This window comes from Strix aluco, chromosome 11 (genome assembly GCF_031877795.1).
Source record: "Strix aluco isolate bStrAlu1 chromosome 11, bStrAlu1.hap1, whole genome shotgun sequence".
Taxonomy (NCBI): Eukaryota; Metazoa; Chordata; class Aves; order Strigiformes; family Strigidae; genus Strix; species Strix aluco.
The window spans coordinates 24,076,429-24,099,778 of record NC_133941.1 but is presented as its reverse complement, the minus strand read 5'-3'; the positions used below and the strand labels follow the sequence as shown (position 1 = coordinate 24,099,778).

Genomic DNA, 23,350 nt, shown 5'->3' with positions numbered 1-23,350 from the left:
ATTTTTGCACTGTCTTAAAAGTTAAAGTTTAAAAAATTTCTAGGGGGCAAGGGGAGGAGTCTGCAAGGTTTGTTTTGGGAGCAAAAACGGGAATAATTTTTCCACTTTGACTTTTTCAAAATCAAGTGTGAACTGGAAACCTGAATGACCTGCAGCTGTTCCTTTCTCCCAGATGGTCTGCTAACAACGTTGGCTGAAGCAGGGCACCCACAAATTGGGCAAGCTGGCAGAAAACCCCCTTGGGAGGCTTGTTCTGAAAGACTTAACAAGATCAATATGTCCCCACAAAATGTTTTGATTTAAAAGAGTCAGTCTTTCTAATGTTTTGTTGGAAGATTTCTGACAAATGCACTGGAAATTGGTCAAATAACCACAAATCATCTTCAAGTGAACAGTTTGGTATTAGAATGGGTTGTGTTGAAAAGAGGGGTATGACTGCAGATACTCCCAGGCTGTTACTGACCCAGTATAGAAGCAGCAGCAGAGGATTTCTAGCCTCTGTGAATTTTGTATAACATTGAGATGTGTCTGATGCTTTGATTTCTTTCGCTTTGCTTTGAATTATGAATGATGAAAAACACCTACTTTTCAGTGCGAGGGGAAAAAAAATCAAACCGAAGCAGCAAAAGTCTATAATCAGGAATTCAATATCAATTCTATAAAAACTGTGGTGCATCATCTTAAGAATTCCAGAAATGGCAGTTTCAGTGAAAAGATTACAGGTTTAATATACCAGTTAAGATGAGGAGAGTTGAACCGACAACAATCTTCTGGTACTTTAAGAAGATTTTTGGCTATCCAATTCTTTTTATCCAAATAAAAATCCGACTTGGCAGTACATCCCTCAGTCTGCATTGTGCAGCACAGCAGAAAGTGCTGCTGGAGCGCTGTCACTAGTTATAGGCTTATCAATGTGTGAGGTTATCAGTGTGGTAGGAATACAGAACATTATATCGTTCTGCAGTACGGCAGAAAGACTTTGTTTTCTCCCCTCAGACGCATTGCAGAAAGTTTAATGACGTACAAAACCAATCATCAAAGTAGCCGAGTGTGAAAATTTCAGGAGCATTTAAACATTAGTTATTGACAACCTTACCTTGAGTGTTGGTGAAGTGCAAGATCACAGGTTCTCAAGCTGCATAGCCATTTTCACCGTTAACTTGTAGAATCGTGAATCCTGTTGAAAACTGAGGCTGTTATCCTGTAGCCCCTCCTTGCGGAGTGCAATAGGCCAGGAAAGTTAAGAGACTGATTAAATGAAGGCAGGAACAGCTTGGCTTAATGCATTCATCCTGTCAGGCATTTGTATGCAGGGCATCGTGCTACATGGCACTTGGGCTCTGCTGGGACTTCTGTGAGATGATCACTTTTGTTTGTTTATTAACTGTTACAATATATGTTTAAATTACTTATCTAGCACTGTCAGTTTTGTAATAAATGAGTAAGAGTTGTTCCAGAGCCAGTAGATCACTGGTAGGATTTAATTATTGCAAGATTAGCAAAGGGAAACACAGACACCAATTGTCTGTTATGCAACTCGTCTGGATTTAAAAATATATGTGTATTTCTGGAGCACGCATTCCTCAATATATGCTTTCCAGATGTCAAATTTAAAAATCATTTTCCTCTTCTTACATTTTTCCTTTTTACCAGTGTGGCTTAGTGGCTACTATTTCAGAAGATTGCTTCCTGTCATATGACATTTTAAGCCGTTTTGGTTTAATGAAATTTGTAGGGACTCCTCTTTGGGAAAAATTATACACGTTCATACAAAATTTTCTGACATCAGTTAAGTAAAATGGAAGTGCTTTGTTTAGGCAGACTTGACTCATTTTCATAACACCATCTGAAATGTTCAGTTTGATTGCTGTCTCCTCTGCGGCAGTGAAAATCAGAAGTTCTTTGGAATCAGTGAAGTTACATAGATGCAAGCAAACCAAAGTCAGGCTGAAACTTTTCAAGTAGTTACAACCTTTAATATAAATCATAGAGAACTAACAGGGTGCTTCTAGGTATCCCTTCTTCATAAATACATTTGACATAATGTAAGTATACCTTTGAAGTCTAGAATTACTCATTTTGAGATACAGTTTTCATAAAATATATATTCCCTTTTTCCTCTGGAGGGTTTTCTGTGGGAGTGGGTTATACTTTCCAAAGGTCAAATTTGGATCAGAAAGTTCTGCAGAAAAAGAAATGTGTAATGATTTAAGAAAAAGTGGCCTTTCTGGCCAAAGCTAGTATTTGTTGCACATGTTAGTGGGCCTTTCATTCTTACTGTGGTGTTCATGGTGAAACATAAAGAGAATGGCTGAAAATGGGCTAAATGTTGATTGTTTGATGTAGTATAATAGACTAGAGCAGCAGCTTGCTGCCATCCAGGAGATAGCACCTCCTGGGGAGGTTTCTGGCGGCAGAGGCATCTTTGTTGCCTCTGCGTGAGAGGTGGACGTGAGAGGTGGACGTGAGAGGTGGACGTGAGAGGTGGACGTGAGAGGTGGACGTGAGAGGTGGATGTGAGAGGTGAATGCCTGCCAGAGCTCTCCCCGGTGCTTTTTGAAGAGTTGCAGTGAATTTCTTGATTCGGCGCTAATTTGCCGCTTTTATTTCTCAATAATCCGTTCTATCTGAAGTGTAATAAAAGAACACACTAATATGATAAGCTCTTTAATTTTCACTGTGTCAAGTGACACCTGTTTCGCTGGGACTTGTGCTGAGAGTCCCTGTGTTGGTTCAGATCTGCTGAGTGGGGGAAGAGGCAGTCACTGGAAAGGGAAGGAGAGGAGGAAGGTTTGGCATTCATGTAGGGCTTGTTTCCTTTGTTACCAGGAGCATTGAATTAATACACTAAGCCTGAGAGTCATTAAGATAAAGAACTAGCAGCTTTAATGAATATATCCAGCTAGGCTAGAGAGCTGCATGAAACTAATAAACCAACATGCTTTGTGCAAAACCTGGGATGGATTCATTGGGAGATGTCTTTACTTGAGTTATTCTGGGATTGTGGTGGGGAAAACAAAGTTAGCTTTTTCCAAACTTCATGTCTTATAGCTGTGGCCTCCAGATTCCTTTCTTAATGAAAAAGTATGTGGATCTGTGTGTGTGGGCCTGTGCAAAGAACAAGGAAAGAGTGCCATCCATGCATGGTTACTGAGGAGTCTGGGTCCTTCCCCAGCTGTTTTGAACAGTAAGAAAAACATATGGGATCTTGATTTTGGGGTAAAATACTGAGTTTTATGATGTAAAACAAGGGTGAAAAATAAAAGTGAGCTGTGACATACAAAAATTCTAATAACAGGGCTTGAAATGATACAAATATGCACTTGGGACAAAAAACAATTTACTACCAAAATGAGCGTGTCCAGACAGACTGTGGAAGTAGGAACAGCTGAGAAAGATAGTGCTGACTAAGAGAAAAAGCTGGACCAGTTTTTCTTGCTCTGCATTATCTGGCTGTCAGAGGCAGGGCGGAACTACATTGACATTTGACTTACTTATTTGTGCTTATTCCAGCTGACCCTTTTTCCATTATGAACTTGCCTATATGTCTGTCACCCACTGGGAGCACAGTCGAGGGGCCTTCGGTCTGCTGTCATCAACTTAAGGCCTAGGCCTGGCTTGTCTTTCGAAACCTAGGAATAAGAAGAGTTCTAAAAATTGCATTTATGATGCCCTTGCATCTCTTTTTTTTTTTCTTTTCTTTTTCCTTTTATGTGCATGCGGTGTGCAGGGCATAATTCAAAGCTTGTCAAAATTGATGTCAAATCTGCCACTGCTGGACAGACCTTTAGACTAAGGTAATTCATGACAAATATGTTCATAAAGATCTACACTGCATATTGAGAAGGCAGAAAAGTGGCTTTCTAAGAGTTTTATGATAAGGACTGTGTAGTCTGTCGAGTACAAAATGTCCAGAGCCTTTGTTTGCATAAAGCCTGCGGTAGCTGCGCAGCTCAGTAATTATCTGTCTGGTTGCCCTTATGTTACAAAACGAACACTGTTCAGTATGTAATAGATCTTCAAGCTGCAGTATAATTGTCTAATGGTGAATTGAGAGCGATATGAAAATCTGCAGTGCAATATAGTGGGGGTTCCCTCTTCTCTGCTCACATAAGAAATGAAATGAAGATTTGTCCTTCCTTCAAATGTCTTAATAATTATCTTCTACTTAACATATGGTACTGTCCAATTCATTCTTTTTCAGTGAAAAAGAAAAGAAATTGGCATAAACACGATACTGGACAGACGACAGAGGTCAAACCTGTACAGAACGGGAGCCAAGTCTTTATAAAAGAACTTCGAAGTCGTACTTTTCCAAGGTAGGTTGTTCAGCTGCACACGTGGACAGGACTGTTGAGGTAAAGCATACGCAGCCAGTTTCCTATGAAGCTGATGATGGTCCTTGCTGAAAGTATTACATAGTGCAGAACTTTGAAGTTTAAATGAACAGTGTTTTATTGCAGATGTCCCAGGCTCTTCCCTTTTTTATATTTGTGCAGCCGTATTCAAATCTACTCTTGATTGAGCCCAGTTCCTGCGGATTTCCATAGAAGCTAGTATTTGTGAAGACAAGAACAAGAACGTGTTTGACCCCTACAACATTCGCTTGCATAAGAAACTAACCAATTTATTGCATAGAATTATCCAGTACTCAAAAATACTAATGGTTTTGCTGAAGTCTGTCTCCATCTTAAAAAGAAGAACAATGACATCCTCAGTCGCTACAGTGACAAAGGCTCTCTTATTTGGGGTAATGAATAGTGCTAATTGTTAGGTGACATGTTCCACACTTTATTAGGCTGCTTCACAGCCATTTGTAAGAGTGATGATTTTCTTCTGGTTCTTTAATGTAGGCCTTAGTCAAATAAATCCTTAATTATTAATGACTAATTATTTTAGAAGAATCTGTAGAGACTGGTAAAGTGTACTTGGTAAACACAAAACTTCTTCCTTTTCACAGATAATTTAATTGCACATTTAATTTCAGATACTGGTCTTAGGCTGGTTAAGGAAAAGGATGAAAATACCTCTGCAGAGTGTTTGCAGTGCTTAAAGATGTCTTTCACTGAACTCAGGATCCGGTATTTTTACTTGCCTGGCTAGTTTTATTTGGGCCTGCTAGATTTTTGTCTTAGCCTTTTTTTTTTGTTTTTGTATACAGAGCAATTTGACAGGTTGCAAAGCTAGTTTGTTAAAAAAAGGTTTAAGGCTTAGGCAGAATGATTTCAGTAAGCTCGGATGGCCTCTGGGATTGCACTCACATATGCAATATCTCTGAGTTACTCCCAAATTGTGAAAAAAATATGGACCCCCATTTTTGTTTGTTTGTTTCTCACGTAAATGTGCACATAAGTAAATCCTGCTGTCAAATTAAAGTTTCTGAGAAAGAAGAGTCTGTAGCCAAAAAAGAATGCCTGCAAGATTCAGGCCTCAGACATCTACACTTGTGCCATTAGTAAAACAAAGTCTTGTTGAGAAATTTTCTCTTCTGAAGAAAATTAATGAAATCTGCAGATGTTCACAGAACAAAACCCAAACTCGTCAGTCAGAATGTGATGAATGAAAAAAGGGGGGCTCAATTCAGAGACAGAAACATCATTGCTGATTCACAGCACATGACAGTAAATTATAACCCATGGTTAGTCCCTTGGTGAGGCTCGGATCAAAAGGAACAGTGAAGAGAGCAAAAAGGCAAAAAATATAATTCATGTCATTCTGCTCCTGAATGTTTAATGCCAAAATAGCATTCGAGTAGTAATAGTAGTAGAAATAATAATGAAATTGATGGTTCATGTACTTCAGTGTAGGTGCCAGACTCTTCATTTTGGCACGATCAATACTAGATGCTCTGGTACTGATCTCTCTTTACGACTAAGTGTAAGTTTCTATGGCACATATAGAAGCAAATCAGACTTGAACAAGTATGTGAGATATATATGGGCACTGTAAAGTAAGTGCAGAGGTTTAGTGGTAAATCATGGTTTGCTTCTTGCTCCTTAAAAACTCCAGCTAATTCTTTGCACGTTGCTGGTGCATGGTACCAGTGCTCACATAAATGAGGAATGCTTCTTTTAATTGATAATTAATTAACTTTGCTTCCTGACCAGCCCCACTGTGGCTGGGGTCATCCACAAATAGCTGGGTTTCTACAGCTTCTCCCTATTTGCATCTGGTCATCTTGTTCTCCAGGGTTCAAACTCCACCGGGGCGGCCTGGGAAGGTCCAGGGTGGGGGGGTTCCCCCTGCGTGGTGGGGTCGAAGGAGGAGACCCCCAGGAAAGGATGTGGGGGAGCCCGCACAGCTAAAGGGTGTCAGGGCCTCTGCTGCAGGTTGGGCTGCATGGGGTGGCAAAGGCAGTGAGGCACCAGCGTGCCAGCTGCCATGGCGGCACTCGCAGCCTCTGCCTCTTTCCCACCGGTTTTTGGTGCCGTTATGAAGATGTCAGCTGTAGTTCAGAACTTCTGCAGGAGAGGGCAGTCATGTATTAGTCTTACCTGCCCAGGGAGGCAGTGCTTTTTGGGGTGAACACCCAGATTTTGCCATTCCCCCCACCAGCAGCCGTGGCCCTGGCCTGCCAGATGGTTTTTGGAGCCCGGCTGACAAGCAGCACACAGCAGCAGAGCACTTTTGGGACTGATGGCCTTTCATATACAGGCACTTTTCACTCCAAATTCAAAGTGTTTTACTCTTGAAAAGATCTAGAGATTGGACTTGAGTTTGCTTTGAGAGTTGACAGTGCAAATAGCTGGTCATCTGATGAAGCTGCCCTTTGCTTAGTCCCTTTGAAGCCCTCCCAGTGACTTGAAAATTATTTGCAGAATATTTCCCGAGCCATTTATTTGACTACTTAAAAATGATTTGCAGAGTATTTCCTGGGCAATTTATTTGAGATTATGCAGCATTTCTAATCTTGCCTTCTTTAGAGTGGAACATTTAACACTAATTTCTTTAACATTGATCACTGGTAACTCAACAGATCCCTATAGTTGAGGAAAACAGTCTTTCACCGTAAGCTGTTATTGTAGGAGTTTCCAGTAGTTGGTGCATGAGGCTCGAGCTAGTTGATTCCGGACAATTTTAGTGTGCCCTGCGTGTTTTGCAATAAATGATTTTCTGGCTTTTGTCTTATGCACCTATTTTGCATATAATTGTTTATTCATAACTTTTCCTTTCAGTAGTGAAATGCAGAATACACCAAACTACGTGGAAGCACCTCACCATTGAATCTGTGTTTACTTTTTCAGTGCTGAAGATATAGTCGTGAAAGTGCCAGGCAGCCAGCTAACAACAGAGTATTTGGAAGAAAATGGCTTTGTGGAGCCCATCCTCGTCCCGAAGAAGGATGGCCTGGGTTTGTCCGTACCCGCACCCACCTTCTACGTCAGCGATGTTGAAAACTACGTTGGTGTGTATCTGGCAAGCAGGTGGCATTGTACTGCTTGGAGCTCAGCTGCTTTTTATGAAAAATACATATATTATTTGTATAAAAAATTGTAAAATATGTTTTAAAATATTGTCTATGTCTTGAGCTATGCTGAGTTCAGTATTTGTTATGTAGTGGTAGTATTATGTAGTGATAGCTTGTAATTAGCAATTAATTCACTCTTGTTTCTTGTACCAACTTGACAGTGAGCCTGAGCCAGACTGCATTGTACTCCATAGCATTTCATTAAAAGAAACAGTCATAGTAGTATCAAGAAATAGTTTCTTCAGGCCAGGTCTTAATTGATTACTGCCATCTCGCTTTGTATTGAAGGAATTACTGGACTGAGACTCCCACTTTGCAAAGGCAGTTCATTGTTTAACACTGGTGTCAGTGAGAGCTATTTTCGTTGCTGCTGACCATTTGGATTCCTTTTGGCATCTTCCTGTCTCTAACCTGAGCAGAGTATTGTACCGCATCGTCTCACAAATCACGATGTTCTCCCACTTTGAAAGACATATCTTGGCCAGGAGCCACAGAAGTGCTCAGAAGTCGCTTGTCTTGTCTCTGCATCCTCCTTCCTTTAGCATGTGTGATCTTGTCTCTTGTCCTCTCTCCCTTTGTCCCTCCTCTATGTCACTTTCTGTCTGATTGTCTGTCTTGCCAGGCAAGGCATCGTCCTTTGGGAGCCACGACTCCAGCCCCAGTGTCTCTGTCTATGTTTCAGGGTCCCTCTATCTCCTCAGACAGTCTAACCACCCCCTCCTCCTGCACTCTCCTTACCAGGCCGCTGACCTGTTCCCCAAACTGGAGGGTGCTGTCATCAACTGCTGCTGTTATAGGCTGTATCTATTGCTTTTGCAGTGATCATGTGCAGTGAGATAACTATGAATAAAGGAGAATTCAGACCCCTGATTTTACTGTTATCTCTGTCCCATTGCTTCTACAGGAAACATATTTTCCTTGCCCATCTGCTACACTTAGCAGATTTCTTGTGTGACCTAGGTGCTCCTTATGCATCTGCTGGCTTTCTCTCAGCCTCTAGCTGAAATAATCCACCCTACCGACAGAACTGTTAGTGAAAAGCTGGAGAGAAGAACACGGGTTGTTTAATCTGAAGCTGGCACCAGATTTGAAAGTGAACGGCACAAATACATGCTGGTCTAACTTCCATGGAGTTAGTTCGCTTGAACGGGATTTCCCAGGCAGGGGTTTATCTCACTGTTTTGTAGTTTATTGGACCTTGAATGTCTTTTAGAAACAACCTAAAGTAAGTAGCAGAGGACAAAACACCACAAACAAGACTGCCAAATACATCATTACTGTTCTGGCATTTCATGAAAAAAACAAATTGATTTTTTTTCCCCCTCCTAATGTGAAAAAAGCTATCAATGAAACACTGGGAGAGGAAAAATACAGCCAATTAAAATTGAAAGGAAGAAAGACTGGAGAGATGTTTTTCTTGCAGAAAAGATAAGAGAGTGTGCTTAGAAATGGCCACTCTTTATAAAGCTCTGACCTTCTCGATGTGTTCTCTGGTTTGCCCAGTGTAAAATTCAACTACTTGACTAACACTTTTAGTATTAACACTGGAGATTTGTATCCAACACTGTCTGTCAGAGGAAATGTAAGAGTACTAGCAGATTACCCTCTGTACTCTAATGCAGAGGGGATGGATTTTTGATACGTGTAATTTTGGATAAAATAACAAAAAGTCATTTCTTCTGGCACACCTGAAATATCATGTTAAAAAATGGGAATTTTCCTGCAAAATTCCTCCTTGATTATAGATTTTGTAAGCAAAAATTTAAAATAGAGCATAAGAGAACTTACAGTTTTGGAAAATCAGTTTGAGAAGGTATCCTGTACGGTGTTACTCTCTGTCTACAATCACGAGACTTTTACAGCATGGTGGGTAGGGCTTACTCTGTGTATATAAAAGTGTTTGCGTATAATTTTCACCAGGCAAATAAAATCAATAATGAAATTAATAGATTCAAAATAATATTAATCCTTTAAAAATAAAAACTACAGAAATAGTTATGTCAGGGGCACGAATACAAAAGCACCATTTTATGCATATACATTTTATGTATATACACATCTTTTATGCATGTATGTCTATGTATATACATATATAAACAGCAAGGAAGATACAAAGGCTAAGAAGATCAGAAAATCAAAAGATTGAGATGTTTCTCGAAACATTAACTCATCCCCAAGGATACAAAATGGAGCAAGTCAGGGATGTTTCTCAAAATATTAACTCACCCCCAAGCACACAAAATGGGGCAAGTCAGGCTACCCTTCAAACTCTCTTTTTCATTGAATTAATCTGTAGGACCAGAGAGGAGTGTTGATGTCACTGATGTCACCAAGCAGAAAGACTGCAAGATGAAGCTCAAGGAATTTGTGGATTACTACTACAGCACAAACAGGAAAAGGGTCCTCAACGTGACCAACCTGGAGTTCTCAGACACAAGGTAAGAGCCTAGCCTGCTGCACTGCGCAGTGGCTGGGGTACATGGCTGGGGTCACCTGGGGGAGTTTGAACAGCCGCTGCCTCCTCCGGTGGTTCCTTCTTTAGTAAGTGCTGTTTAACCCTGGGATAGCAGCTTCTTGTTGCTCTGACCTCCAACTGCATATGCAGGCAAAGCACAGAAGTGAAAGTGCTAGCTGCTGTGTGAGGAGAACGGTACCCAGCAGACTAAAAGGGCTGGCATTTGTCATGGTAATTCATGCCTGCATATCATCAGCATTCGTGTGCCATCAGCATTCGCATGTCAGAACAGAACATTTTGGTACCTTTCAGTTTTATTTTAACTCTAGTAGTATAGGTATAGTTAATTCAGTACAACTATATACTAGAACATAACTTGATGCTCCAGGAGCGAATTCTCTGCCTTGTCCTGGTAGTGAGTGATAACATAGTATGTTCCTGGTATGATCTTAGGTGCTTAGATGCACTTCATAAATACCAGTAAGACCAAAGAAAGGAGGACAGAGGTGACCACAGAGGTATGATAACACTGTATATGGGAGAACATGGACATAAGGGGTCTTACTTTTTAATATCCTGTTATTTTTCTGGTGAGATGGGAATCCTGATGGGTATAAGGCAACAACAGCCCTTCGTCCAACTTAAGGTGATCTTGAAACATGGTGATCTTCTTGGAGCATTCTTTTTCAAAATGCGTTGTACAGCAGTGAGCATCCTACTTGTATAGCACTGGTTTGAGTGCATATATTGCTTACTGAATCTTCCATTTAAAACAGCAGAGAGTGAGTAAATACATGAGGTGTGGCTTTAGGCGTAGTGTAACGTCACTGGATGGCCTTGAATGAGAAAAAGGTTGAAATTATTGTAATTTTGTAATCCTATACCATGTGTTAGAGTTTTAGTGCCTTTGCGAGTTAACCTGTAATCTGTATGACAGCAGTTCAGAACTAGAGTGATGCTGACTGCCTGGAGCCATGACTCCAGCTCCAGGGTATCTGTCTGTGTTTCATGGTCCCTTTATCTCTTTAGATAGTCCGCTAACCACCCCCTCCTCCTGCATTCTCCTTACCAGGAGCTGGTATCACACCTTACCAGGTGTGATGGTACAGATCAACGCTGCACGTGAGGCTGAGGTGCTTTAGTGATGCGGTGAGCCAGAGGTCATGGTGCTGGCTATGTGAATATTGTCAGTCCTCAATGACAGGAACCCTACTATTCTCCTCATGTTTTATATTATATGTTTTATATATAGGATAATTAGCTGATCTAAATGCCTAAGAGTTTAAGTTATTGCTTTGTGCTTTATAAAACTGTGTTCATCACCTGAGCTGTGCTTTTATTCCAGAAGTAAGCAGATGAGTCTGTACTGTATTGAACTTCATGCAACTGTGCAGATCTTTTTTACAGTGCTTGCAATCCTTCTGGGTAGCCAGTACTTCTAGAAGGGAAGCGTCAGAGGAGGAAAAGATTCCTTTATATACAAACACTACACAGAAGATGATGAGTGTCAACATAAAAATAAAGAATGGTTGTTTTGGGGAGCATTCCATTTTAGTGAGAAGACTTAAAGTAGCCTTAAAAAAGAAGGCTGATGAATAATTACAAGCTCGGTTTTTTTTAAAGCCATTACCTTTAGCCCTATAGCTAGTGTTTTAGTAGTGCACACCCATTTCTGCAGAAAGCATCTCTAGTAATTACAGGCTTCAAAGATTACCAGTATCTCCAGTTGAGATTTTTTTTAGCTTTCTGCCATTTATCCCAGAATAACGGGAGGTCTTTTGTTCTGAAGGACTGCTGGAGCTGTCACTCATATGCTGCTAATTTAGACATTAACTAGCAAATATTTTATTTCTTAACATAGGCAGTGACACTTCAGTTGAATGCACTGCTCCATCCTCCCCTGCCATTTTAAATGGAGTTATTGTTATCAGTGTTTGACAGTGAGCATAAATGACACATGGGAGCATTTAATTTTAGTTTGAAGTGTAGATGCTCTTACTGACGTGATATTTTAGAGCGTCCAACAGTGAACCTCCATCCCCTGCAAATGTTAGTCCAAATTTTGGACTATATAAATACAAAATTTAGCACATTCTGGGATGAAACACTTTTAATACCTGTTTATCATGCCACTGAAGTCTTAGCTGTGGTTTATAGTATATATTATATATGTAATATAAAAATAATGATTCTATGAATAAACATATATGAGTATATGCTCAATGTAAATATATCCATTTGTATAAATTATATAAATAAATATTATATATGTTATATTTTAAATATATTCACATTATCAACCCAAATTAGACTTTTTCCTTCTGAGCTTTTAATGTAATTTAGTCAGTCTAAATAAAAAGATTACTGTGATTTTCAGCATCAGATCAAGACTTAATTCTCAAATATTAATGTTATTGTTATTAAGATTTTTAATATTCAGCTTAACTTGCAACTTTTTAAGATTTACCAGACCATTTATGTAGGAGTGCACACATTTCTCTTCTGAAGGGGGCTGGAAAAGTGACTGGGATAACAGTGCTGTGGATAACTGAGCATCCATAGCAAGAGGCAGGGACTGGAAGCGTACAAACAGCATATACTTGATCATAAATACTGCTACTGAAAGAAGTCAAAGGGTTGTTGCTAAGTCATCATACTTAAAAAGCCTTAAATCTCTCTCTGTAAACAGTTTTCACAAATTTTCCACTGGCACGTAAGGAGCTGCTTCAGATTGCCATCCAAGCATTAGAGACACACTCTGCTTTTTGTTCTATCAGGGTCCTTGTGCTCTTTCTAAAAAAGATGCATGTTTGTTTTCAATTCTCTCTGTAAAGGATGTCCAGTTTTGTAGAGCCTCCAGATATAGTTAAGAAGTTGTCCTGGGTGGAAAATTATTGGCCTGACGATGCTCTTTTGGCTAAACCAAAAGTTACCAAGTACTGCCTGATCTGTGTGAAGGACAGCTACACAGATTTCCACATAGATTCAGGAGGAGCTTCTGCATGGTACCACGTGCTGAAGGTGAGGGGTCATGCTTTTGCAGTGTATCTTGTAATAAACCAAATTTTATATGCAAAGACCATCCTAAAATTCTCTCAAAAATTCAGGCCTCAGTTTTCTTCTCCATTGTCCTGTTGTATCCATAAGTAATATGCAGAGCTTTAACTGCTGTAATGGGGTACGCTCTCAGCAGCGCCAGGGTCTACTGAGTGAGGAAGCCACTTGGAGTGCAGAAGTTGTCTGTGTATTTTCACTGTATTAGGATTTTAGTGTTTGTTTAGTGCCTTCTGCACATATGTCACCTAAGGCCTGAAGGATATTACATCCCACTTTTGCAGGGCAACGGAACCTGGAACTGTAAACTTTTTGCACCGTCAGTCGCACAAACCTGAGCAAATGTGGTCAGCTAGTGATTTAATTATTTCAGCCCTTCTGTACAAAGCTGACTACTAAATTTTATTTAAAGAGTGTTAAAATACGTAATGTTATATATATAGTTAGACAAATATTTGTGTGTGTGCATGTTTCTGTGCCAGTGCAACATTGTTTGGTTTGGCTGCTTGTTGCTAATTTTATATTTTCTAATTCAGGGAGAAAAGATATTTTATCTCATCAAACCAGCCTCTGCAAATATTTCTCTTTATGAACGCTGGCAATCGGCAGCAAACCACAGTGAGATGTTTTTTGCAGACCAAGTAGATAAATGTTACAAATGCACCATTAAACAAGGACAGACACTCTTCATTCCATCAGGTGAGCAGGCTGTTGCAGGTGAGGTTTCCTGCACATTTTTTAGAGCTGCTGAAATAGCATGTCCAAAACGCTAGAGGGATGTGATTTGATGATTTTCTCTGATAAAGTATGAAGTCTAATTCTCATTAGAAGTATAATTTCATATGTTTACATAAAAAAGTCAGAACTTTTACTGCTTTCTATCAATATTCTAGCAGCCTTTTAAAAATACAACTAGTAGGTACAGCGTTCCACTCTTTGTCTAGCTGGGTTGTAGTAGCTCATGAGTTCTCCCTCTATATCCAGCCATGACATTGGTGCTTTTTGCCATCTAACAGAGGATTCACGTTGAATTACTTTCTGACCATGACTCCACATAAAATCCTTTTCACAGTCATTGATTCCCGGTGGCACTGAGGAACTACAGGTGCCTGCACATGTGTGAGTGTGCATTTATAGTTTCACATGAGATTGAAGACCTGGGTGTCACAGACTTTTATGGGTTACTTGATAGACTTGGGCTTTCCATGCAGGTTAGGGATGGTGGATTTTGTTTTTCTCAGTTCCTTGGAGGATCTTTGTAAGGACAGGGATTGATTAGAAGATAGTGCAGAGTTTTAAGTGAATGCTTCTGTTCCTCACCTTCTTCTCACCATTAACAGTTGCATTTGCATTGCTGTTTCCAGCACTCCCTGTTACCTGTTGAAACTATAATCTCTTTGGGACAGGGATTTTCTTCCCTCTATGTGCCTTTAAACAATGCACTGCCCACTCAATCCATAATCTGAGTTGAGGCTTCCAGACAGTGCTGGTGCTTGTCTTTTGGAGGCAGCATCCAGTAGTGCCATTTTTCTGTGTGTGAGTATATTCTTGCACAGAATGTTTGCACACTTGAATTTTACTTTGACTGTAAAAGTGGAAAGTAGGTATTTCTCTCATGACCATATGTGGAGCAGATGGTGGATTAAACACCAAGCAATTTATAGAGATTCACTGATTTGAGTAGATTTTTGTATGAAAATAGATGTTTGGAAAACACCTGTTCCTGACACTACAATAAAGACAGTCACAAATGTTTATGGTGATGTGAAAGCAGCTTCCATTATGTAGCTGCTGCTGCTTTTCACAGTAAGAAGAAAGTAATGTCAGTGTGAGCAGTATGTCCCCTTTCACTATCTGCCACCGTTGAAGGTAGTCCTGGGACTGGGAGTCAAAGGTGCATAACACCTTCCTGGGCTGGGCCTTTATCATGCAAAACAAACAAGGGGCCAGATGCAGCTTTGTTCAAAGCATATGAAGTTCTGGTGCTGACTTAGACTGAAGAGCTCTATTGGTACCTAGGAAGCAAGTTGCTAAGTGAAGCATAAACATCATGTTGTGAATAAAGTCTTTGTTATTGTCATTTCCATTTTTATCCTTAGGACTCTTCTCTTTCTCTTTTAGGTTGGATTTATGCAACTCTAACACCTGTAGACTGCCTGGCCTTTGCAGGACATTTTCTACATAGTCTAAGTGTTGAAATGCAGATGAGGTAACCTGTCTTTAAAATCTAAAGTTAGGTAGAGGCTCAGTTTTTAATAAATTTGCCATCCTCTCTCCTATTAATGAGCCTGCATTTGTAGTAATGTTGATGTAGCGCTACTGGGCAATTTTGGAAAGTGTACCCACGTTTGTCCCCTTCAACCGTGTTCTCCTGTGCTGAGTAGTAACTCAGGCTGGTTTTACACCTATTGCATAGCACGTGGAAGGATCTGTCAGGTGCTTGGATTGATGTGGCCAGGTCCTGAAGGAAGAACCATTAAAAACTGTCAGGAGTTTTACCCTAGAACATGCCATTTGCCTTCTGGATAAGCCCCCACCTGCTCAGCTGGGCTCTTTGCCCAGTATAAGACAACACAAGTAGTTCGTTACTGATACTGGACAAATAATACAATAAAACTATCTTACATCTCTATCACACTTTCTTTAGTGTTAATTTTACGTTTTGCTTCTGGTCTGATGCCAGAAAACATGGTATCAGCACAAAGAAAAGAAGCACTGCAAAATGAACCTCGGGCATTTCTGAGCAGTGCACAACCTAGCTGTGACCTGCTATGTTTCAGTTCATGTGGTTTTGTATTGCAGGGCGTATGAAGTAGAAAGGCGATTGAAAATTGTCAGTCTGACCCAGTTTCCAAACTTTGAAACTGCATGTTGGTATATGGGAAAGCATCTACTAGAGACATTCAAAGGTAAAACTGCATTTCTTTGCCTGCCTTAACTGCTTAGCTTTGGGGGCCTGAAGGTAGTTACTCTTAATTTCTGCTAATGTACCACATAGAAGATGGACAGGTGGCCAAAATCAGTCTTGTTAGTATTTGAAAACTACTTCTAACATACCAGCAGAACATGCTGGTCTGGTCCAGCTCTCCTCTCCTTAATATCCTGCCATCTCACTCTAGGAAGGACCTTAACTGTCCCTCTTACCTGTGCCTAAGGGAAGGCTTCATCTTCCTCATAAAATGTATTGAAGTTGCCTGACAGGCACTGAGAATTAAAGCAAAGTTTTCTGTGAAATTCAAAATCTTCCAAATCATATTCCTTCAGAGTTGATCCAGACATCCATGCATGTATGTTTTTTACAGGTTCAGGCTTGCTTTGCTCTTTGCCTCTATTTCTTTTACTACAGAATGTGTCTAGAGACACCCACCAGATACTTTTATAATGAGAAAAATGCATCTAATTAATAAACAAGGTGAGGGGTCTCTCTGAGTGTTGCCTGGAAGGGGCCCCCTTGTGACCAACTCTCAACAAAAACTGTAATGAGGGGAAAAGTTTAGGCAAGCTTGTACTCATGAGAAGTGAAACGCTTTGCCCAATATAACCTTTGTTCCCATGTATTGGTACTTGCTTTTCCAGTCAGAATAGAAGAACCGCTGATGGTACCTTTTTATTCCCACAGCCCACATGTATGAACATGGAAACTAGCTTGAGTATGGGACCAAGAAAGGAACTGGAAGGACTGCCAGTGTAGACATAACTTACAGGAGCACAGTGTAGGAAGGTTGAGTTGGATTTATGACACAGTAAATATACTTCTTATTACCATCAAGTTATAATAGGGAATCATTTGTGGTGACCAACTTTCAAAGACTTAACTTTCACAGTTAAACTTTTTCAAATTAAAAACTTTATTTAAAACAACTTTAGCTATCCATGATGAATGGCATTGGTTTTTTCCTCTACTTAGGTTTGCATAAAGCTGGGCAACAACCTCCTGCTCATTTACTCCAAGGAGCAAAAATTCTCAATGGTGCTTTCAGGTCATGGACTAAAAAACAGGTAGGAGAAGAAGCCTGTTTTAATATTGTGTGTTTGTCAGTCGCTGGAACAGAGAGCATATGCTAGAACAAATAATATCTCCATAGCAAACCATCTAATTCTAAAATCCCAAAGAGAAGGGACTGGGAGAATGCAGAAGGAGGTCAATAGCTGGGATTTCGTAGTGCCACGTGAGGAGTCAGCAGAAAAAAAGGTACCACCAGAGTTTAAAAAAAGTAAATTCTGCGCAAGACCAAAAGGATACTGAATGAATGTTTTCCCTGACTCTGAGCATTTTCATGTGCCAAATCAATTAAGCAGAGGTTGTGTATGTGAGCGAGGCCTAGAATAACGCCTGCATTTTTGTGTGTACAAGGTGCCCAGTTCCTGCAAAACAACATGTTAATTGAGCCAGGAAACACGTATTGGTTGGAGAGAAGGCTTAAAGGGATTTGCAGCTTGAATTTCCTGCTGCAGTCATTTCAGAAGTGTCATTCTTGCTTGTGTTGCTCCTAAAGTTTTGGGGAATTAGCTGCAGGAGACAGGCCATTCAATCATAAAACATGAACAGGGAAACTTCCAACATTTTAAGAAGGGGTGAGGAACTGCGTACACAATGTTGCATACACAGTTGGGTGGTTGTCCCAGATTTAGTCAGGGACTTGGCTGCGCCTACTGCAAAAAGACAGTGCTTGAGCCTAAATTCAGAATTGCTCCCTGGTTTCCTGTAGAAGGGCTGACTGGTGTAGAAGCTCTCTTCTCCATGTCACCCTGTTTATTTTTCCACTTGCCATGCAGATGAGAAGTAGTGAGTCAAAGGAAGCCAGAGTGTGTTGGCATTTAGGTAAAGTTGAACTTTGAATATTATAGCATGACACGTGAATGCAAATGTTGTCCGTCCTGTCAGGGAGCTCCCAAACCGCTATGCTGACAAGGTACGTGCCTGTTATACTCACTGAAGACACCAGCCTGAGACAATCTCTCCTTGTAGATGTAGAAATTTCTCACAGAATCTCGTATAAGGGCGTGAGCAAAGTGATGTTACAGTTGTGAAAATGCAATAATATCTGAAAACGACTATTGACTTTGTCGTTCTCTCAGGACAACTATTTACAATAACATCAAAAAGGGGGAAAAAGTATATTTTTTCCTTATTTGGACTACTGATGTATTGATTTCGGTACGTAGGAAAACTATGGATCTGTCACATAATGAGGTTCTTTATATTTTTGTAAAAAACATGCACATAAACAGCAGTCTGGCTTTGTTGTGTTTTAGGCTTTAGCAGAGCATGAAGATGAACTACCAGAAAACTTCAAACCAGCACAACTTATCAAGGACCTTGCCAAAGAAATAAGATTAAGTGAGGTTTGTGCTCTTTTGATAATATTAACTATACTGTGGGTCCTTTTCCACTCTCTTCATTAAAAGAATTCATGTGGGGTTTTGCAGTAGGGGGACTGCTCAGGACTCTTGTCTGTGGCTGACTCACCACATGTTCTAGGCTCCTGTTTGCTTTCTCCTCAGCTTTATGCTGTGCCTGCCTGTCCTACATCCTTTCTCCTCCACCTTCTCCTAGCTGGACTGGCCACACTCCCCTCTCCATCATTTTTCTCTCTTTCACTTTAGCTACTCCATACCCCAAAATATGATAGAACTCAAAGAACGCTGTTGGGATCCCCATGATCATGCTCCCTACACAGTATCTCCTTTTCCTTACGTTCATCAGTCTTGTCTATGACACTGTCTGATCGTGGGACTATTATTCAGTACACTGTCCCAATAGGAAGCCTTGCTCTTGGCTGGCTTCTAGGCAGAGTTACTATAGCAAATGCGATAATAATTATAACGCACACACTCCCCCCAAACAGAAATCAACTCAAAAAAACCCAAAAAAGGAGGTTGCATGGAGGTGTTATCCGTTAAGTCTGGTATCATATTCCACTTAGTGGAGATGTGTGACAGTGCAAGGTGACAATAGCTAGTTCGGTTGTTTTAAGATGATGTTGTGTTACATTCCTCCAAAGACCTCAAAACGGAAATCTGTCTTTTCCTTTTACCCTCTTTGGTGTAGTATATAAGTTTTTTGATTGTCAGAATGGCAAGTTAAGCAGAAAATAATTTCTTTTCAATTAGTCAGACAGTGTTACTTTTAATTGGGCAGCTATTTTGCTGATTGGTTTTCCTGAGGGCAGGAAACATGATTCTGCTGCATTTATCACATCTGAATTAAATGGAAATGGTTTGTGCTCAAGCTGATAAGCATTTTAAACAAAAGACCATTCATTTTATAGATTTGTTTTTATGGGCTGTCCATTTAACAGTCCTACCTGATGATATAACCTGGTGAGGGTTACATTCCTTATGAAGCCACTGGAGTTTCTCCAGGCCAAACTTGTGCTTGAGCAATGTGGAGGTGGGAATTAGTGGTGAGCAGAGCATTACTGTGGCATGTGATGTGGTCTTCATTCCCTGTCCAGCCTGACCTGTGAATGCAGTTACCCCTTTATTGAAGGGGGGAACTTTGGGGTTTGTTTCCCCAGGGAAGGGAGGGTGCAGGTGAATATCTAACATGAGACAGGTGGGTCTGAATGCCTTCCCATTTCGTGCTAAACTACAGAATGCTTCGAAGGCCAGCAAAGCAGACACGAGTGCCAACACAAATGCTGAGGAGATCTGTCCCGTGGAGAAGGAGGAGGCACCATCACCTGTCCAAGTGACACCTCCACCCCCACCTGTAGAAAAGCTCCCTAAAAAAAAGACTCCCAAAACTGTGAAAACCCCCAAACAACTCAAGCCATCCAAACCCCCCAAACCTCCCAAGCCACCCAAACCCCCTAAGCCTCCCAAAACACTGAAAGTCAAGGGAGAAGGAAAAAAGAAGGGAAAGAAGGCAAAAGAGAGTCCACCGCCAGCCATCCCAAATCTCGACTTGCTGGAGGCACACACAAAGGAGGCTTTGACAAAGATCGAGACGCCAAAGAAGGGGAAGGTGGGTCATATCTTAACTTCTCCCTGTTCTCTCGCCATAATGGGGATAAAATCACTCCTTAGGTCTCATGAAAAAAACAATTTAAGCAACACAGTGTGAAACCCTGTCTCCACTGAAGTACATGAAGGCTTTGTATCTGCTAGCTTCTTGCCCTTTTTTTACCTGACTGTTCAGTTTGATTTGACTGTTTGCTTGGTTATTCATTTGATATGGACCCTCCATGAAACCTATTGATTCAAGCCAAGTCTGGCAACCTACTGCCAACTGCCTGCCCAAACTGAGGTGAGATGAAAATAAAGACATTTTTTAATGCCTTTTTTTTCCTCTTGAACTATTTTATTCTTATTTCAAGTGTTACTAGCACTCATGTGCATTTCCATTATCAGTTATCAAAAGATGAAGGAACTCATTTCTAAAGCATCTTATTTGCATGAGGTTTTGCTCTAGAATGAGTTATTGAAGATAAAACAATAGTTTGCTTCCATTTTTGCCCATGTAGGACAAGTTTCATTTTGATGACCTTTAATTCGACCTGAATTTTGCTGCTGTCTTCAGTAGGGGCCAGGATTTCACTGAGGCACTGACAGAGTAATGTATTGTACGCTTTGTTAAGAAGTATCCATAAGTCTTTTCTAAAATGCTTTTGAATTCCCTAGTAGTTTGTATGCAGTTTGCAAAGCCTGTCCATAGAGCAATAGGCAGGGAGATTTGCATGTTCTTACATGCTCTTGTATGTTGCTATATCAAGGAGAAATGCAGCTAGTCTTCTGCATTCTCTGAAGCAGCAATATTTAATTGAATCTCATATTTGGGTTCAAAAAGAATGAATCAGAAGAGGAGTTTTCAAAAATATATCATGTTATATTCCAGATTAAAAAATGTGGTTTTGTAACATGCCAGCACTCCATCCTCATAAAGAGTACATGCTGACTTTTTCCCCAGGCTGCAAAGAATGTTTTAAGTGTTCCCAATAAGGAAACTGCTAGTAAGCAGAATGAGGTGGAGAAATTTGAAGTTCGAGAGCAAAATAAAAGCAAAACAGAAGCCAAATGGAAATATAAGGTAATGTCTCCTGTTAAATTCTGCTGCCGATTCTGCCACATAGTGATAAGTCAAGGGTGGAGAAATGTTCGTAGGTCTACCTAAGCAGAGAGTATAAGGCACCAATTTTCAGTTCCCAAAGAAGAAATTTTGAGCAGAAAATAATCAAGTAATCACTGATAAAGGAGGAAGGGTGGATTCTTCAAAAGCATATGTTGAATTGTCCGTCTTCATCCTGATTTTTCAGTGAGATTTTTCAGTGCTGATCTTTAACATAGTCACACTACTTTAAGTCTGGAGTAGTTCCAGAGAAGTGATGGCGTAAAAGTAGAGTTAGTGAAATATGAATTATGCCACATGAATTAAAATCCAGGCCTGCCTTCCTGGAGGGCTAATGTAGGGTGAGTAAAATTCATTCATAGAATAATACATTTTTTTCTCCAGGTACCATTTAAAACAAGGTGACACTAGGCTTTCTCACAGAAATATCTGTCTGAATCTTGCTTGCTTTGTGAACTTGTAATGACAAAGGTGCAAACAGATTCCCCAAAATAAAAGTATATGCTTTTTCACATGGGGAAACTACTAAGAATCATGAATCATTAACATTAGAGACATCTAAATTTTTTGTGTTAAAAAAAGTCACTGTTATGTGATTAGATCAATATGTACCAGTACAATTTAGGAAAGTATTAAGGAGATGCTTAAAAAATAATTAAAGGTTTCCATTGCACTGAATGACTTTGATATTATTAAATTCATAATTCAAGTTCTTGATATTATTAAATTCATAATTCAAGTTCTTGATATTATTGAATTCATAATTCAAGCTCTTCTGAAGGTGTGAAAGAAGCAAATGGAGCCTAGGAATAAAATGCAGTTGTATTTGTGAGGTTACAGGCACTGTGCTAGATTCCCTCCTTAGCCACGCAGGCATGGTGCTGCTGAGCAGTGTCCTTAGCCTGTGCTCTGATTCACAAAATGTGTGTTTAGTATTTTACCTCAGTCTGTACCATTTTAAGAGAGTAATATTTAAATTTGGCATCATGTTTGTGGTGGGCACTGTTTAAACTGGTGCTGAAGTGCTTCTTGAATGGGGACAAGTCCCTGAAATAAACCCCATGTTAGTCTATGGAAGAGTGTGATTCTCTATTACTTACTACATCTGGGGGAATGTCTTTTTCTCTGCATATAGATCAATGTATTCTCTGAGGTTGCCTAGGATTCTGAAATATCAAGAAGTCATTTAACTGATTTTATTGTTTTGTTTTGGGTCTTTTGCCTTTCAGAACAGTAAACCTGATTCACTTCTAAAAATGGAAGAGGAACACAAATCAGAAAAGACGCCTTTATCAGGAAATAAGGACAACAAATTTACATTCTCTTTCTCTAATAAGAAGTTGCTTGGGTAAGTAAAAAAATATGACAATACACATCAACTAAAAAAGCAGATTAAAAAGTCATTATTTATAGGTTTTTTTTATACACAAAGGTGAAAATCTGCCTTTCTCATCAATGTAGAAAATACACTGATGGAAAAAGTTCTTCACTGTAGAATTTATTTTACCTAGAATCCAGTTTCATTTGCCATAACAGCAAAGGCCTATCTTTGAGGCTGGTAGTTTGCTTGAGAATAGTGTCTTCAGTATTCAGGCAATGTCTCATGTTTTGGCACTTCAGGTTCTTACTAGTTAAGTTATATTAAGTGGTTTTGGGGCAGATCCTATTCAGGGTACATTTTTAAGAAACCATTAAATGAACTCTGCCAACCCAAATTCCATGCTGCATTATGCATATCATGATATGCATTGAGACAGCTTTAAATAATATAGTCCTTATTTGAAACCAGCCAAGGCTACTCTAGTCAGCATCATATTTTGAGATATAAATTAGGTTCAGAAAAGTGCTTGCAAAATTATTTGTATTGCTGTGGCACCTCTGGAAGTATTCAAGTTGACTTGAGATTTCTGCGTAAGGATACTCGTTGTCTTCCTCTCTGTCAATTCACAAAGTGTTTTCCAGTCAGAGTGTTGTTACTGATTTGTAATTTTTTTTTCAGTTCAAAGGGAGTGAAAACTCAGCTGAATACTAGTGTGTTTGGGTCACTGCAGAATTTTAAAGAAGACAAAGCAAAACCTGTACGAGATGAATATGAATACGTGTCAGATGATGGTGAACTAAAAATTGATGAGTTTCCAATCAGAAGAAAGAAAAACACTACAAAAAGAGAACTACCTTGTAAGAATGTTTCCTATTTTGTCTGTATCTGCATGACAAAGCTTAGGTGTTGATTGTCCAAAACTAGTCTTTAAAATCTATGTGATTTATTATAAAGAAAGCCATGTCTTCACTGTCAGTCAAA

At 39.8% G+C, this 23,350-nt stretch overlaps 1 protein-coding gene across 4 annotated transcripts in view; it reads left to right on the top strand.

Moving 5' to 3' along the window:
• The window catches only part of PHF2 (PHD finger protein 2), an 85,343-nt gene that overhangs the window by 43,888 nt on the left and 18,105 nt on the right, over positions 1–23,350 (top strand). For 2 of the 4 annotated variants that reach the window (XM_074836729.1, XM_074836728.1), the window contains exons 3-15: positions 4,205–4,319; positions 7,245–7,405; positions 9,765–9,906; positions 12,758–12,944; positions 13,514–13,676; positions 15,099–15,186; positions 15,780–15,886; positions 16,885–16,976; positions 18,234–18,323; positions 19,576–19,947; positions 20,890–21,009; positions 22,278–22,396; positions 23,048–23,226. In XM_074836729.1, coding sequence (XP_074692830.1) covers positions 4,205–4,319; positions 7,245–7,405; positions 9,765–9,906; positions 12,758–12,944; positions 13,514–13,676; positions 15,099–15,186; positions 15,780–15,886; positions 16,885–16,976; positions 18,234–18,323; positions 19,576–19,947; positions 20,890–21,009; positions 22,278–22,396; positions 23,048–23,226 — 1,935 coding nt within the window. Of the gene's footprint in view, positions 1–4,204; positions 4,320–4,520; positions 4,751–7,244; positions 7,406–9,764; positions 9,907–12,757; positions 12,945–13,513; positions 13,677–15,098; positions 15,187–15,779; positions 15,887–16,884; positions 16,977–18,233; positions 18,324–19,575; positions 19,948–20,889; positions 21,010–22,277; positions 22,397–23,047; positions 23,227–23,350 lie in introns of those variants that run through there. The other 2 variants (XM_074836730.1, XM_074836726.1) reach the window with 2 other exon arrangements.